Genomic DNA, 14,356 nt, shown 5'->3' on the forward strand with positions numbered 1-14,356 from the left:
TGAACATTGACAATCCACTTTCTTAAACCTTGTTTTGAAAAAAGTAAAGTGATAATCAGTTTCAAAAACTTTTTTCTTCATGATGGATTATCAATAAAAACATTCTGACCGCCCACATCACGATTCAATATTTCTTGACCTAGCCAAACCACCTAGGTGTTGAGTTCAATGTGAGTAGGATTGCTTAGCCATGCTACATAAATAAATAAATTTTAATAAAAAATAAAAAATTATTTAAAATTAAAAAAGAAAACATGGTATCACCTCATAACAACATACATATAAATAATAAGGTCCTTCAAAAACAAATCATCTTTAAAAGGGTTATAAGAACATTAGGGTTAATGTCTTCTATGTTACACCTTTAAATAGTAAAAATTATTTTTTTTTGCCCTTTAAATCAAAAAGGGTAATTGGTAACAGGATTGAGTGCTTGTAAAGTTTGGTTAAAATAAAAATAAAAATTAGACAATAAAATCAACTTCCAATACTTGTAATCGGTGACCTGCCCATTCACCATTTTGAGTCAGATGGTCATTACTGGATACTGCAGTCGCGTAGGTATCTTCCCAAGTTTGTTGATTACTCTTTTCTTCTTGCGTAAAAGAAAAAGCAAACAATACCACCTTCCTGACTTCCCCTGTGCCTTCTCCGCATTGCAGAGGGCCCCTAGCCAACGCTCCCTCCCCTCCTGTCTCATCCCCTCGGAGTCTTACCAGTGATATGGCTTCTTCTCCTTCGTTGAAATCTCTCTTGGGTGAGCTTGATAGAGATTCCTTCGTGACCCTTCTCGGCAAGATCATCAGCGAGGTCAAGCACGTGCAGAACAATCCACCGGAGCTCGTTCCCAGAGAAGACAGAGTCGCTCGTCACGTTCTCGATGCCCTTCTCCCTCTCAGCACCTCCACCGGCGGTGGGCCTCTTATCGTCAACCATGTCAGCTATGTCGAAGGAAGAGGCAACGTCATCGTTGAGTACCCCGGCACGGTTCCCGGACAAATCCTCTCCTTCGTCGGATGTCACATGGATGTCGTCACCGCTAATCCCCAAGATTGGGTACCGATTTCTCTTTTTTTTACACTCCCGATGTCTTTCATTAAGTCTTCAGTTCCTGAATGTGGTGGAAATTTTCTTTTTGCTTTGGAAGAGAAATACTGCGTGGCTCGTTATCAACTTGCAGCAAATCGTCATGTGTTGGAATCTCTTTCTGCCTACTGTGCATCTTTTGTACGATTAAGATTGGCATCGTTCAGCTTGTTGGCTTCCACATGGATGAGCCTGATAATAAAAGCAATGACATGATCTTCTCTCCATTTGGTAAACGTTCTTCGGATAGACTTTTAGGGAGAGAGAAAGGAAATAATAAAAAGGATAACAACACGGAGTGTTTACGAAATTATGATTGCCAGAGCCCGGTTGTCCCTACCAGCGCCTAGGGGAAGAAGGATAGACCAGAAATGCCTCATCCCTGTGTTCTCCCCTGTTACCTACTTAACTTCAGCAATGTAATTTGAGTCGCCGACTTTGATGTTTAGGACATAATTTTTTGTACTATAAATTTAATTTTTTGTACACCTTTCACAATAAAATTGTAATATGCAGATGCGTGTGAGTGGCAACAACAGAAATTTGACAGTTTAGTTTGGCGCCTGACTTGAAATGCAGGACTTTGATCCTTTCTCGTTGAGCATTGATGGAGATAAACTGCGGGGCCGTGGGACTACTGACTGCTTGGGTCATGTAGCACTTGTGACAGAACTGATGAGAAAGCTTGGAGAGACTAAACCAATCCTTAAATCAACTGTAGTTGCTGTGTTTATAGCTAATGAGGAAAATTCATCTGTTGCTGGGGTAGGTGTTGATGCGCTCGTGAAAGACGGCTTGCTTGATAAGCTCAAGAAGGGTCCTCTGTAAGTAGTTCATTTGCTCGAATATCTCCTCAGATTTTAATTTTTTTTATCTATGGTATACATTCAAGCTGCATATGTTATGACAAGTTACTGATATGTAAGCCCTCTAAATTAGCATTTTCATTGTAGTTTATATGACAGTTTCAAAAACTCATCTTCGTTTTTTTGCAAGATCTACATGTGGCCCTATTTTTTCTTAAAATATTTTGATCGGATCTTTAGACCTTCTTCACATGAATGTCTGTGCGTTCTATGTTTTGTATATGTTAAAGTAACAATTTTGGTTCATCCACTTGCCTTTGTGCAGGTTTTGGATTGATACAGCTGACAAGCAGCCTTGCATAGGTACCGGAGGAATGATAGCATGGAAACTTAGAGCAACAGGAAAACTTTTCCATAGTGGTCTTCCCCACAAGGTACAGAAGCTACCAAGCAGTCCTTATACCTGTGTTGGCTTTCTTGACTTTTGTTCACTCCATAAAGGCAATCTGCAGAGCACCTGAGACTTTTCTTTCAGATTGCCATGACCTCCAGCTCTCAAAGCAGACAAAATGTTTATCGATTCCTCTTCTAATGCCATTGTTTCTGTGCCCAAAATGTTAAGGCCTGCTTTAAGAATTTTACTGTCAGTTTTTTTCTTCTGAAATTTGAGTGGCTTATGAGCCTCAATTGATCTTAAATGAACATTGAGTACTTTATCATCAGTTTCATATAATTTGGAAATCTTTGAATGTAAAACTTAAGAACCTTGATATTTTAGTTTACTTTGATCAGATTAAAAAGGAAAAAAACTATCCATTTAAAGATCAGATTAGGTTTCCATTGCTTCAACATGGATTCTTCTGGGTAAAATTTTGTTACAATTACATGTGCATGTTTGTAATCTTTGACCTTTACTCTGTTGCTTGTTATATATACAAATTGCAGGCAATCAATCCGCTTGAACTTCTAATGGAAGCATTTAAGGAGATCCAGCTTCGATTCTACAGGGACTTTCCTCCACATCCCAAGGAACAGGTCTATGGATTTGCAACACCTTCAACCATGAAGCCTACCCAATGGAGCTGTAAGTTGTAAACTTGTCTTTCTATCATCAGCTAATTCCTGCTCTTGTCATATTTTTGCATGTAATTTCAAATGCTTAATCACTTGAGGAATTGTACCTTACACATCATTATGTACTTGTATGGTGTTTGTAGATCCAGGAGGTGGTATTAATCAGATTCCTGCCGAGTGTACAATCTCGGGAGATGTTAGGTTTGTTTTATCAGTCTTTTCTTTTTCTTTTCGTAATTAAAGCAGCATTTTTCGATGAACATGCAGAGGTAAACTATTGAAGGAAAGTTGATAACTTGTTTTATTGTTGCCATAATTGCAGGTTGACCCCTTTTTACAAGTATGTGTTCCTCTATCTGTGATGCAATTTCAGTTCTATCTCTTTTCTCTTCTTGGTTTACTATCTAATAGTTAGCATAACTATTTCATTCTTGAGCCACATATCCCATTGAAATATGGAAATTAACCTCAAATCCTTGTTTTCCATCTGATTCCACTACAGTGTGGCAGATGTGGGAAAAAGGTTACAGGAGTATGTTGATGATATAAATGCCAACATGGATAAGCTTGCTACACGAGGGCCTGTGTCCAAGTATGTTCTCCCTGATGAAAATTTGAGGGGCAGGTCTGTGTTCTCATGCTTACCTTTTTCTAGTTTTTTTTCCCTTTTCTCCCAATTGTATCAGCATTTTCTTCAAGCAATTGATAAGTTTTGCAGTTATTTCTCACTTGTTCACATATTTTGGTCTCCATAGAAATGACAACTAATATAAGCCATCCCTTTTAGCACACCAAATATTTCCATGATTTCAACGAGTGAAAATTGTACCATTTCTTTTTTACAAAAATACATGGTAGCAAAAGCTTCGTTCCCAATTTTTCAGTGTCTTTGGGACATGAATAAATGAATAAATAAAGCTTAAAATAAAAGAAAACAAAAAAAAAAAAAGACAACCTATAATTTAGTTCAGGTTGTAGATCCAAGTGGGGATTTGGGAAATCAACTGTGCATTTCTTTTGTAAAATATGGAAACTTTTGAAATTATGACCCTCAACTTTGAGCTGTTTGGTCTAGTGGTATTTTCTTTACATCAGGTGCGTCAGGTCGTGAGTTCGAATCGCACCATGCTCCTCTCAAAAAAAAAAAAAAAAAACTTTAAGGAGAATAGTCTGTCATGCTGATGAGATAATAGTTCAGTAGTGCCTGAAATAGTCTCCTTTGTGCTGTCTGGGTTTGTTGAAATTGACGATACAACTTGAGATAACAAATGCTAGTAGTATTTGTCAAGATGATCCAAAGCCACCATCTGGCTGTCCCACACTCATAGATTTAGAAGAGCCTTGGTTGTCCTGTCACTGGATCTAATACCTTCCATTTATTTTTATCTAATCAGTGATTATTGTTGAATTTCTAGAAAAGGGGAAAACTTCATTGACTTTGTTAAATTGTTGGACCCATCCCAAAATGACTAGCCACTTAGGAAACCTTTTCTGCTAACTAATAAACTCAAGATATTTGATCTCACTAATCTATGTGGATCTTTTCCTTAACACTCCCCCTCACTTGTAGGCCCTCTTTTGTGGCTCTACAAGTGGGTAGTTTTAGGTGTATGTCTTCTTTTGTAGTTCTACTAGTGGATAATTTTATGTGTAATCCTTCTTTTGTGGCTCTACAAGTGGATAGCTTAGGTGTAAGCCCTTTTTTGTGACTCTACAAGTGGATAGTGTAGGTTTAGGCCCACATATGAGTACTTGCTCTGATATCATGTGTGGGCCTACACCTAAATTATCCACTTGTAGAGGCACAAAAGAGGGCCTACACCTAAACTATCAAATTGTAGAGGCACAAAAGAGGGCCTACAACTCAACTATCCACTTGTAGAGCCACAAAAAAGGGCCGATGCCTAAAATTATCCACTTGTAGAGCTACTACACCTAAAACTATCCACTTGTAGAGCCACAACAGAGGGCCTACACCTAAACTATCCACTTGTAGCATATACAATATATATTTTCTCTGAGAAAAAACAATACCTCGCTTGCTATGAGCGACTTCAATGCCAAGGAAGTACTTGAGAGAGCCCAAATCCTTTGTCTGAAAATGTGTGGCCAGATATTGTTTTAACTTCTGTAATACCATCAAGATTATCACCAAATAACACAATGTCATCTACATAGATAACCAAAACCACCATACCAGTCTTCCTTTTAAGTAGGAACATAGAATGATCACAATGACTCCTATAAAACCCAAATTGTAGTACCACATCACTAAACTTTTCAAACCAGGCCCGCAGACTCTGTTTAAGTCCATAAATAGCCTTCTGAATAGTTTAAGGATTTAGTTATATGACTCACAAACAAGAGATTAACTAGAAACTTTGGTACAAATAAAACAGAATCTAAGGATATTTGTGGAGTAGTGCAAACTATACCCTCCCCCTGAATGGGAGAGGTGGATCTATCAGCTAAAGTAACTTGACGATATGAATGAGATGGACTAATGGATTGAAATGGAGATGGCATACCTGATATATGTGTAGAGACTCCTAAATCAATGATCCAAGAGGGGGAATGAGACACATTTAGTGCATTCATACCTGTACTAGCCATCATGGTACTCACTGAGGAAGAAGGAGAAGTCTCGGTAGTATGAGAAGCAGCAGATGAAGCAGTCAGTTGACCCAGTCGATGTAATAACTGCTAAATTTCCTCATAGGATCTAGTGTGTGAGGGGGCGCCCTTATCTGAGACTATAGAGTTGGCCCAGGTAGGTTTACCAAATTTGTCCCAGCATTTCTCATAAATATGATTAGTCCTACCACAATAAACACATTTTCGATCTCTCCGATCATTTCGACCACGACCACGGGTTATGTAAGAGCGACCTCTACCTCTATTATTACTACCATGAAACTAACCATCGGGCTTACTAGTAGAAGATTGAAGGTTAAAAGCAGCTGCTTCTAAGAGGGCTCCGCCTAAGTCATTCTTATTTACAACTGCACCTTCAGCTCGAAAAACTCTGTTAAAAGTTTGCTCAAGAGTGTTTACATCCTCATTGACCAACAACTAGGCTCTAATAGCATCATACTCACCCCCCCAAACCATCCAAAAACCGGGGTACTTGAATATGATTTTATTTCTTACGGATGTCTTCAACATTCGTAGTAAAAGGATGGAATGTACTAATCTCATGTATTACTCCCCTCATCTCAATGAAATATTTTGCCACTAATCTACCTCCACGCTTCATATTAGAGAACTTCACATATAACTCATAGATCCTTGATAAATTACTTTCTTGAGATAAAATGGAAGCCAATGTAGTCCACATTGCCTTAGCAGTACTGCAACTCAAAATCTGATCACTAAATCTGGATTTCATACTATTGACCAACCAGATCATTACTAAATTATCTTCTGCCACTCAATCTTCAGTAACAAGTACCAGGGGATTATCATTTATATATTTTTCTACCCCTCAAATACATTAAAACTGATCTAGACCAATTAACATAATTCGATCCATTCAACCGGATCGTAGTTATCTGAATAGACTAAGAGAATTTCACATCTGAGCTCTTAGCAGTCCTTTGGACAGCAACCCGTGTGCTGGAATCAACCATTAAATATCACCAAACACCACAATTCAGTATACTAGAGCGTCAATTAACCAAAAGGAAGCACTTTCCCCAAATTTCAATATTTGCGTAGTCAAGTGGACGCCACACCATTTTGATTTTGTTGCAATTAGGTCATTCTTTCATTGATTTATGGTCTCAATTGTTGGAATTGATCATTATTGGTTCTAAATTGAATGAATTGGGTCAGAGCAAGTACTGAAGTCTGTTAGAAGATATGATGTAATTAGGGTGTCATTTATGTAATTAGTTTATGTTTCTTGTCTTTTCTTCACTCTTACAAGGGTGAAGGGCGTAATTATAATATTTACATTTATTCATTTATAAATAGAGCTTAAGGGGGGGGGGGGGGGGGGGGGGGGGGGGGGGGGGGGTTTGGACATAAGTCCATAACCTCTTCTTCCTCCTGTTTGACTCCATGGATTTAGCTCATGGAGAAAAAGAGGAGACACTCATCGGGAGAAAACAGAGGGAAGAAGAGGTTATGGACTGATGTCCAAACCCTCCCCCTCAAGCTCTATTTATAAATGAATAAATATAAATATTACAATTATACCCTTCACCCTAGTAAGAGTGAAGAAAAAACTAGAAACATAAACTAATTACATAAATGACACCCTAATTACATCATATCTTCCAACAGACTTATTGTAATTTGACTACATGAGCCCCTATTTATAATAGAGGAAAGTAGTAGAGTCCAATTACAATTAAACTACCCTGTCCCAATTATACCCAAAGTCTAAAACTTAAAGATAAGTCCTAGCATAATTAAACAATTGAACATAAATAGAAGACTAACATAACTAAAACACCTTTAAACTGAGACTCCTATATGACTCCACCATATTAATTTTGGCTTTGTGAGACTTCTTACTGTGAGAGGCATGTAAGAGTCTTCCATATCTTCTTTTCAACATAACTATAATAGTCCCAAAAATTGGATGTGAAAGAGATGGAAGGTTTTTTTTTCTTTTCTGATGCACTTTATTTTACCCTTGATAGCATGTGGCATGAAAGTACTTTAGATTGGTAGATAATGTGTGCATTGAGCCTTCAACTCATAGGTCAGATTGAAGGGTTTCTAAATAGGAGGTATTAGATCAAGTTTTGTAGGTTCTGGATCATGTAGAAGCCTGCTAAATCTAGCTATTTTATCTCTTTCCAGGCTGACTCTGAGTTTTGACGAGTCAATGATGTCCGGAGTGGCTTGTAGCCTTGAGTCCCAGGGCTTCCATGTACTATGCAAAGCAACTGAGGAGGTTGTTGGGCATGTAAAACCCTACTCCATAACAGGAAGTCTGCCATTGATCCGGGAATTGCAGGTTTGGTTCCTCCCACATCTTCATTTTGGCTTCGTCCTAGAACTGTGATCATTAAGTTGGCCTGATTTCCTTACTTTGTATCCAGGATGAAGGTTTTGATGTTCAAACTGCAGGCTATGGTATGTGTATTAATACGAATTCAAGATTGTTTCATCCGTTACAAGAAACAAATATTAGTTCTATTAGATTCAATGATGGTGAAGATCCCAGCATTAGCTCATCTTTTTCTGATGCAAGGTGTTGCGTTTTGCAGGCTTATTATCTACTTACCACGCGAAGAATGAGTACTGCCTTTTCTCTGACATGTCTCAAGGCTTTCAAGTATTCGTAAGCATCATTTCGCAACTGGAAGAAGACAACAAGGCATGATTCCTTGTAAACAAACTGATAGAAGAGTGGAGAATTTAACTACAGCATTAATAAGTGTTATTATTTGGAGCTGCTGCAAGGTTATGATTCTATCAAAATTTTCATCTGTAACTCTTTCAAGCATTCGTATACATCACATCATTCGCTATACATCAACATTCCACTATGTAAATAAGAATAACCTTCAAGCAAATATTTCACTATCCCATTGACTTGCTGTACATCTGCTCTTGTTAGTAAAAACTCAAACACTGTTCCTGTAGTTGATTTCAGAACTTCATTTTGGTTCTTGTCCTCCATCAACCCTTAATTGCTGAATTCTCTGTCGTAATCTTCGGCGGTGATCGTGTATTTTCCAAAGGCCATGCCCCAGGATCACAGCAGAGTATATACCATGGGTGATCATGGGAGCCAAGATATTATCTGTCTGCAGAAGACGAAAACAAATGGGTGGATTCAAGGCCCTAAGAGGGGTCAAGTGGAAAGAGAAACTTGAAAACAAAGAGTACCTTGATCCATTCGAACCCAAGGTAGAGGGCTAATAGCCCTTCCAGGAGGGGAGAATAGATTTTCTTCATTTGCCTTCTCTCATACCAGGCTGCAAGCAAAATATTGCATACAAGAAAAATGTTTTCGGTAAAAGAAAGGTATAAATCTGCCACATAATAAGGAAACCAAGTTCTATCCAAGAAGAAAGATTTCATCTACAAATAGCAAAAGATTAGATGCTTTTATGACAGATGCTTGTGGTAATAAAATAGAATTCAGCACCTCTTAGCTAAGAAAAAAACCTATATTGTGTCAAATCTTTCCTCTGTAACAAGGAGAAACAAACCTGCAAACAGCTTCTTGAGATCTTCTCGACCCGAGCGGGACTGCAGTACTGGTGCTACCACATAGGTAGGATCTGAAAGGAACCATGCATCCTTTATGAGAACAAAGATATGCAAACAGGTAAATTTTGGGTAAACCATTGCTACTGTAGGTGCTACCTTTCGGAGAGGCTGCAACATAGTACAGGGATCCTGTAAGAGCAGCTGTAATTGCAGCTGCAAATGCTTGCGCAAATGGGACAAGAAGTGGTAACATGCCACTCTGCACCAATTAGATCATCAAAACAAATTGCAGCAAGTTAGCAACCACGAAGTGATAGAGTTACATATTAGATAACAAAGATGAATGAGAAAAAAGTTTTGCAATACCAGAGATGCAATTCCATGACTATCTGTCCTGTACTCTGTGCTTCTCAGGAACATATCCGTCAAGGAACCCTATCACATGCCAATAAATAAAATGAGCAGGGATTATCAGAAGACGAACTTCAAATACTATATACTCTTGCACAATCAATTTGACAATTGTTCATTTGTTCGACGACCCCTACATGTTCATGAATTTCCTGAGAATGTAATGTAATGGAAAGATGTTGCTTGATGTAAAATTCTTCAAGGCACTTTACTAGTTAATTTTCATCTAACCTGCACAGCAGCACGATAGAAGAGCTCCTCCCCAACTGAACTTGCAGTGACTATAAGTATAAGCTGCAAAAAACAGATCTTGGTTATAATATATGTTGGTAGTGTTGCATGGAATAGGTTGAAAAAGATCAATTCATCCAAATCCCTAAATCAAATATGAGAAATATACCTGCCAAGGTGACATTCCATAGAAGAAACTATGAAGCTCCTCATCCTCCACATCTCTTATGGCACGAGCATGAGGGGATAACTTCACAACTTCATCCTGCAAACATATCAGTTCACTTGGATGAGTTCAAAGCGACCAACTAAAATAGAAGAATCAAGTTTAGGAAATGTTGGTGTATGTTATGAAGCTCCAAATGGCATTTTGGTCTTTTCAGATGTATCCTAAGAAAGATCGTTAATAAAGGAGATAAGAGATTATTTTCATCCCTAAGAAGAACGTGATGGAAGACGCATTGTCACTTTCTCTCTTGGTTCCTAAAATCTGTTTATTCTTTGGAAGAACGTGAAGGAGGATGCTTTGTTTCTTTCTCTCTCTCTGTTCCTAAAATCTATTTATTCTTTTTCTTTCAATCTTTCATGGTGTCAGAGTGGGTTTGATCTGAGGGGAACTGTTACAATTTTTCGTTCTAATTGTTGACCTCTAAGCTTCGCCAAGCACAATAAAGGAATCCAGGGATTTTGCCATTTTGATTGGCTCTGGTTAGTTCACTTGTTTATTCTTTAATTCTTTTGATTGTGGTGCTTTTGTTTATAGATTGGTGATATATTTGGTGCCCCGGGTACTGGGGTGTAGTAGAAGAGGGTGTATGAATGTGAGGGATGGAAAGGAGAAGTTAAAGATGCGTCTTTTGTGGTTTTTCATGGCAGTCACGATCACACTAAGCTGAATGATCAAACATACAGTGAGAGTTGAGCATAATATATTGATCATCAATATAGGTTGATCAATCTGATAGAAGATAGATTAAATGGTTGACAAATCATATAGTAAGGCTGTAACAAGGTTGATCGATCATATAGTATTTATCATGGCATCATTAGATTCTATAAAGGTAACTTTTGAAAACACTCAGGTGGATGTTGAAGAAAAGGGTGTTATTCATATTCAGATTACTACTCCCAAGTTGAATGAGAAGAACTATCTAGTGTGGACACTCAGGTGGATGTTAAAGAAAAGGGTTTACCCATATTCAGATTACTACTCCCAAGTTGAATGAGAAGAACTATCTAGTGTGGTCTCTGTTTGTAAAAATATTTCAAAAATACATTTTTATATGGTGATCTTCATGAGGAGGTGTATATGAAGCAATCATTTGGCTTTGTTGCTCAAGGGAAGAGTGACAAAGTGTATAGGCTTAAAAAAACTAATTATAGTTTGAAACATAGTGCGGGGACGTGGTTTGAAAATTTTAGCAGAGTTGTTATATGTTTTGGTTTTTTTTTAAGCCATTGTGATCACACAAGTTTTTATAGGAAGCACCAAACAGACAATATTATTTTATTACTTTATATAAGATGACATAATTTTGTCTGTAAGTGATTTGCAGGGTATACATGAAGTTAAACAGCATATGGAGGAACATTTTCAAACCAAAGATTTGGAAATATTGAAATATTTCCTTGGTATTGAGTTAACAGGTAGTAAGTCTAGGGTCATCCTATTTCAGAGAAAATATGTGATTGATTTTCTATAGGAAACAGGGCTGCTAAGTGCTAAACTTATTGATACTGCCATTGAAAGTGGAAACGATTTCTATGATGATTGTAGTCTACAATTGAGAGATAAAACCCAATATTGGAAATTGGTAGGGAAATTGTCGTATGCCACGGTAACTAGCCTAGATATTTCATTTGCGGTTAGTGTGGTAAGTCAATTTATGGAATTATCCACAGGTTATTTATCAAGAAGCGATATATAAGATTTTGAGATTTTTGAAACAGTGTCCAGGAAAAGGCAAATTATATATGCTGCATGGTCATATTAAGATTACCGGTTTTCTCATGCTGATTATGTTGGGTCAAAACTTGATAGGAGATCTACTAGTGGTTTCTATACATTTGTGGGAGGAAATCTTGTGACATAGAGAGGCTAGAAGCAAAATGTTGTAGCCCAATCTAATGCAGTAGCAGAATATAGAGTTATGAATCATACAACATGTGAGCTCATCTGTGTAAAATCTCAACTTGAGGAGTTTGGTGTGTCAGTTTGTTATAGAGATGAGATTTTGATAATCAAACAACTATTTTTATTGCTAGCAATCTAGTCTTTCACGAGCGAATGAAACATACTAAAGTGGATTGCCACTTTATCTGGGATGCAATGTTCAATAGCAAGATTTGTTCTCTATATGTAACATCCTCATAACAAGTTGGTGATATTTTTACCAAGGCTTTGAGTCAGAAGGGTTTCATCTATTTATGTAACAAATTGGGTTTGTTCAATTTGTATCACCCTGCTTGAGGGAGAGTGTTGGTGTATGTTATGTAGTCCTAAAGGACATTATGGTCTTTTCATATGTAACCTACAAAAAAAAGAAATTAGGGGATACATTCATCCCTAAGAAGAATGTGCAAGAAGATGCTTTGTCTCTCTCTCAGTTCCTAAAATCTGTTTATTCTTTCTCTTTCAATCTTTTTCCTTTCTTGATAAAACTCAAGAAACTGAATGAAATAAAATAAAATAAATCAGCAGCTTCTCTACAAAAGACAAGAGAAAGATACAATAAATCATTGATCATTCACAGGTGAAAAAGGCAGAAGGGATCTACATACATCTAGTATGAAGAGAAGAGCCATAATTGCAGGAGAAGCATATCCAAGCCCCTCTAGAATAGCATCGAAGGATGGATGGAATCCTCCCACGGCATCAATTCCAGTGATTGAGCAAATGAAATTTCCCGCAACTGCCATAGCACCATAGATACCTGAAGTTCAATAGAAACAAATTAAAACGTAAGATAACCATTTCTGTCAAGCTACAGTTTTCATTAGATGAGGTTCAGATTCCATGCAGTAGTCATGGCTAAAGGAGGAAGACAGCAGAACACGCTTTTCTTTTCTTTTACTTCCCTTTACCGAACAAATTCCAATAACAGAGAAGTCACGTTGCTACCAGATTGATGAAAGCAAAAGAAAAAGCATTCAAAAGTACTCAAAAAGTAGCAGACGGGTAAGGGGCTGATACTCCTAAAAAGGTTGTCGAGATAAAACCTCGAAAAGCTAGACTCTTTTATCAATTGCCATACAAAAAACAAGGAATCCCACAAAATCAAACGAAATTTTTAACAAACACCGCATACCTGAATAAGATTTAAAGTTGGTATAAGCAAATGAATTCAATCTGAACGAAAAAGTAGGACGAGATCACTAAATAAACCTATTGCAAACTGAAAACCAGAAAAATATTCAGCTATCAGAAATCCAAACTTCGAAACATAGCAAACTCTATTTCGTCAAAATCAAAATTAATAACCGAGTTGGAGTTGCTGAGCTCACCAACTCCATAGCTGAGTCTAACTACAGCCCCCAGTTTCTCCCAAAGAGGAAATTCTGCATCGTTAAAACCCTGATTGAACGTTGTAACCTCCATAGCAGGACCGGAGAAGCCAGTCTGGTTCGCACTTCTTCCACCTTCGATCCCCTCCCCGCTCCGCTCCGCCGAGGCCCTGACCCTTGCTCCATTAAAAACGCTTTCCGACCTCCTAGCATGCAATCTTCCTATTCTAGAACTTGTGATACAAAACAAAGAAGTGGGAATTAAAGACGAAAAATTCCTACTCCTAGAAATCAGAGGAAGCTCCATCAGAAATATCAACTGAGGCCTCAGAGCTCCATCTTAAAAAAGCAAGAGCTGAGAGCCTCATAAACCATAGCTGAATCCTCGATTCAGTGGGTCACCGCCATCCGTTTTCTCAAATAAGAATACCATTGGTGGGGACCCTAGAACAGCGCCCCATAAGCTATTGAATCTTAAATGTCGATACACTGAATGAATTAATAATGATACATGCGACGACTTCCAGTCTCAAAAAGGAAAAAGGAGAAAAAAAAAAATCTCTCAGCGAAGAAATATCAGCGCTGTAGAAGGCGAGCTTATGGTTCACAGAGAAAGAGCGAGATTTGAACCTTAGATAGAGAAAGTAAAGGAAATGACAAGTGAAGTCGATAGAGCAATGATTCTCATGGAGAAAAACCATGGTGACGGAAATCGAATTTGGGCCGTTGAGGGAGGGGTACATGCATGTGGCTGTCGTAACTCGTACGGGTAGATTCCGTGTTTATGTTGGCGTGGTGATGACTGATGATTGATGAAGATCCAAAGATCCAATAAGACTGCGCCAAAGTGGAAAGAGATAAAATTGATCTTTAAGAACCTGATAATGTAGGAATTATTCTTACTTATATGATATGCAGAGTTTGAGCATTTGGCTATTTCATAAAAAGTGCCTTTAGTTTGAGCATTAAATAAATACCCTTTCAAGAATGAGGTTTGACCATCTTGATTGCCTTCTTAGCCTTTGAATCATACCATGAGAAACTCATTTTTGTGATAAAAATTTTAACAT

At 37.8% G+C, this 14,356-nt stretch overlaps 2 protein-coding genes across 2 annotated transcripts; one reads left to right on the forward strand and one right to left on the reverse strand.

Moving 5' to 3' along the window:
* The first annotated feature begins 589 nt into the window (after window positions 1-589).
* On the forward strand, window positions 590-8,436 carry LOC137948301 (acetylornithine deacetylase). The gene is made up of 10 exons (XM_068794340.1): window positions 590-1,056; window positions 1,666-1,910; window positions 2,218-2,326; window positions 2,838-2,976; window positions 3,110-3,167; window positions 3,289-3,306; window positions 3,469-3,591; window positions 7,779-7,935; window positions 8,021-8,054; window positions 8,189-8,436. Exons 1-10 carry the CDS (start codon window positions 724-726, stop codon window positions 8,302-8,304), a joined length of 1,332 nt encoding a protein of 443 aa, XP_068650441.1. The 5' UTR covers window positions 590-723; the 3' UTR covers window positions 8,305-8,436.
* On the reverse strand, window positions 8,345-13,993 carry LOC137948300 (uncharacterized). The gene is made up of 9 exons (XM_068794339.1): window positions 13,287-13,993; window positions 12,564-12,715; window positions 9,952-10,047; window positions 9,783-9,845; window positions 9,507-9,575; window positions 9,297-9,399; window positions 9,140-9,211; window positions 8,814-8,902; window positions 8,345-8,731 (listed from the first exon to the last, which is right to left on the reverse strand). Exons 1-9 carry the CDS (start codon window positions 13,591-13,593, stop codon window positions 8,582-8,584), a joined length of 1,101 nt encoding a protein of 366 aa, XP_068650440.1. The 5' UTR covers window positions 13,594-13,993; the 3' UTR covers window positions 8,345-8,581.
* Between the last annotated feature and the right edge of the window lie 363 nt (window positions 13,994-14,356).

The sequence above is a fragment of the Aristolochia californica genome, unplaced genomic scaffold (genome assembly GCF_029961685.1).
Source record: "Aristolochia californica isolate CCGP_79_NKW_82.1479 unplaced genomic scaffold, dmAriCali1.0.hap1 SCAF_13, whole genome shotgun sequence".
Lineage (NCBI taxonomy): Eukaryota > Viridiplantae > Streptophyta > Magnoliopsida > Piperales > Aristolochiaceae > Aristolochia > Aristolochia californica.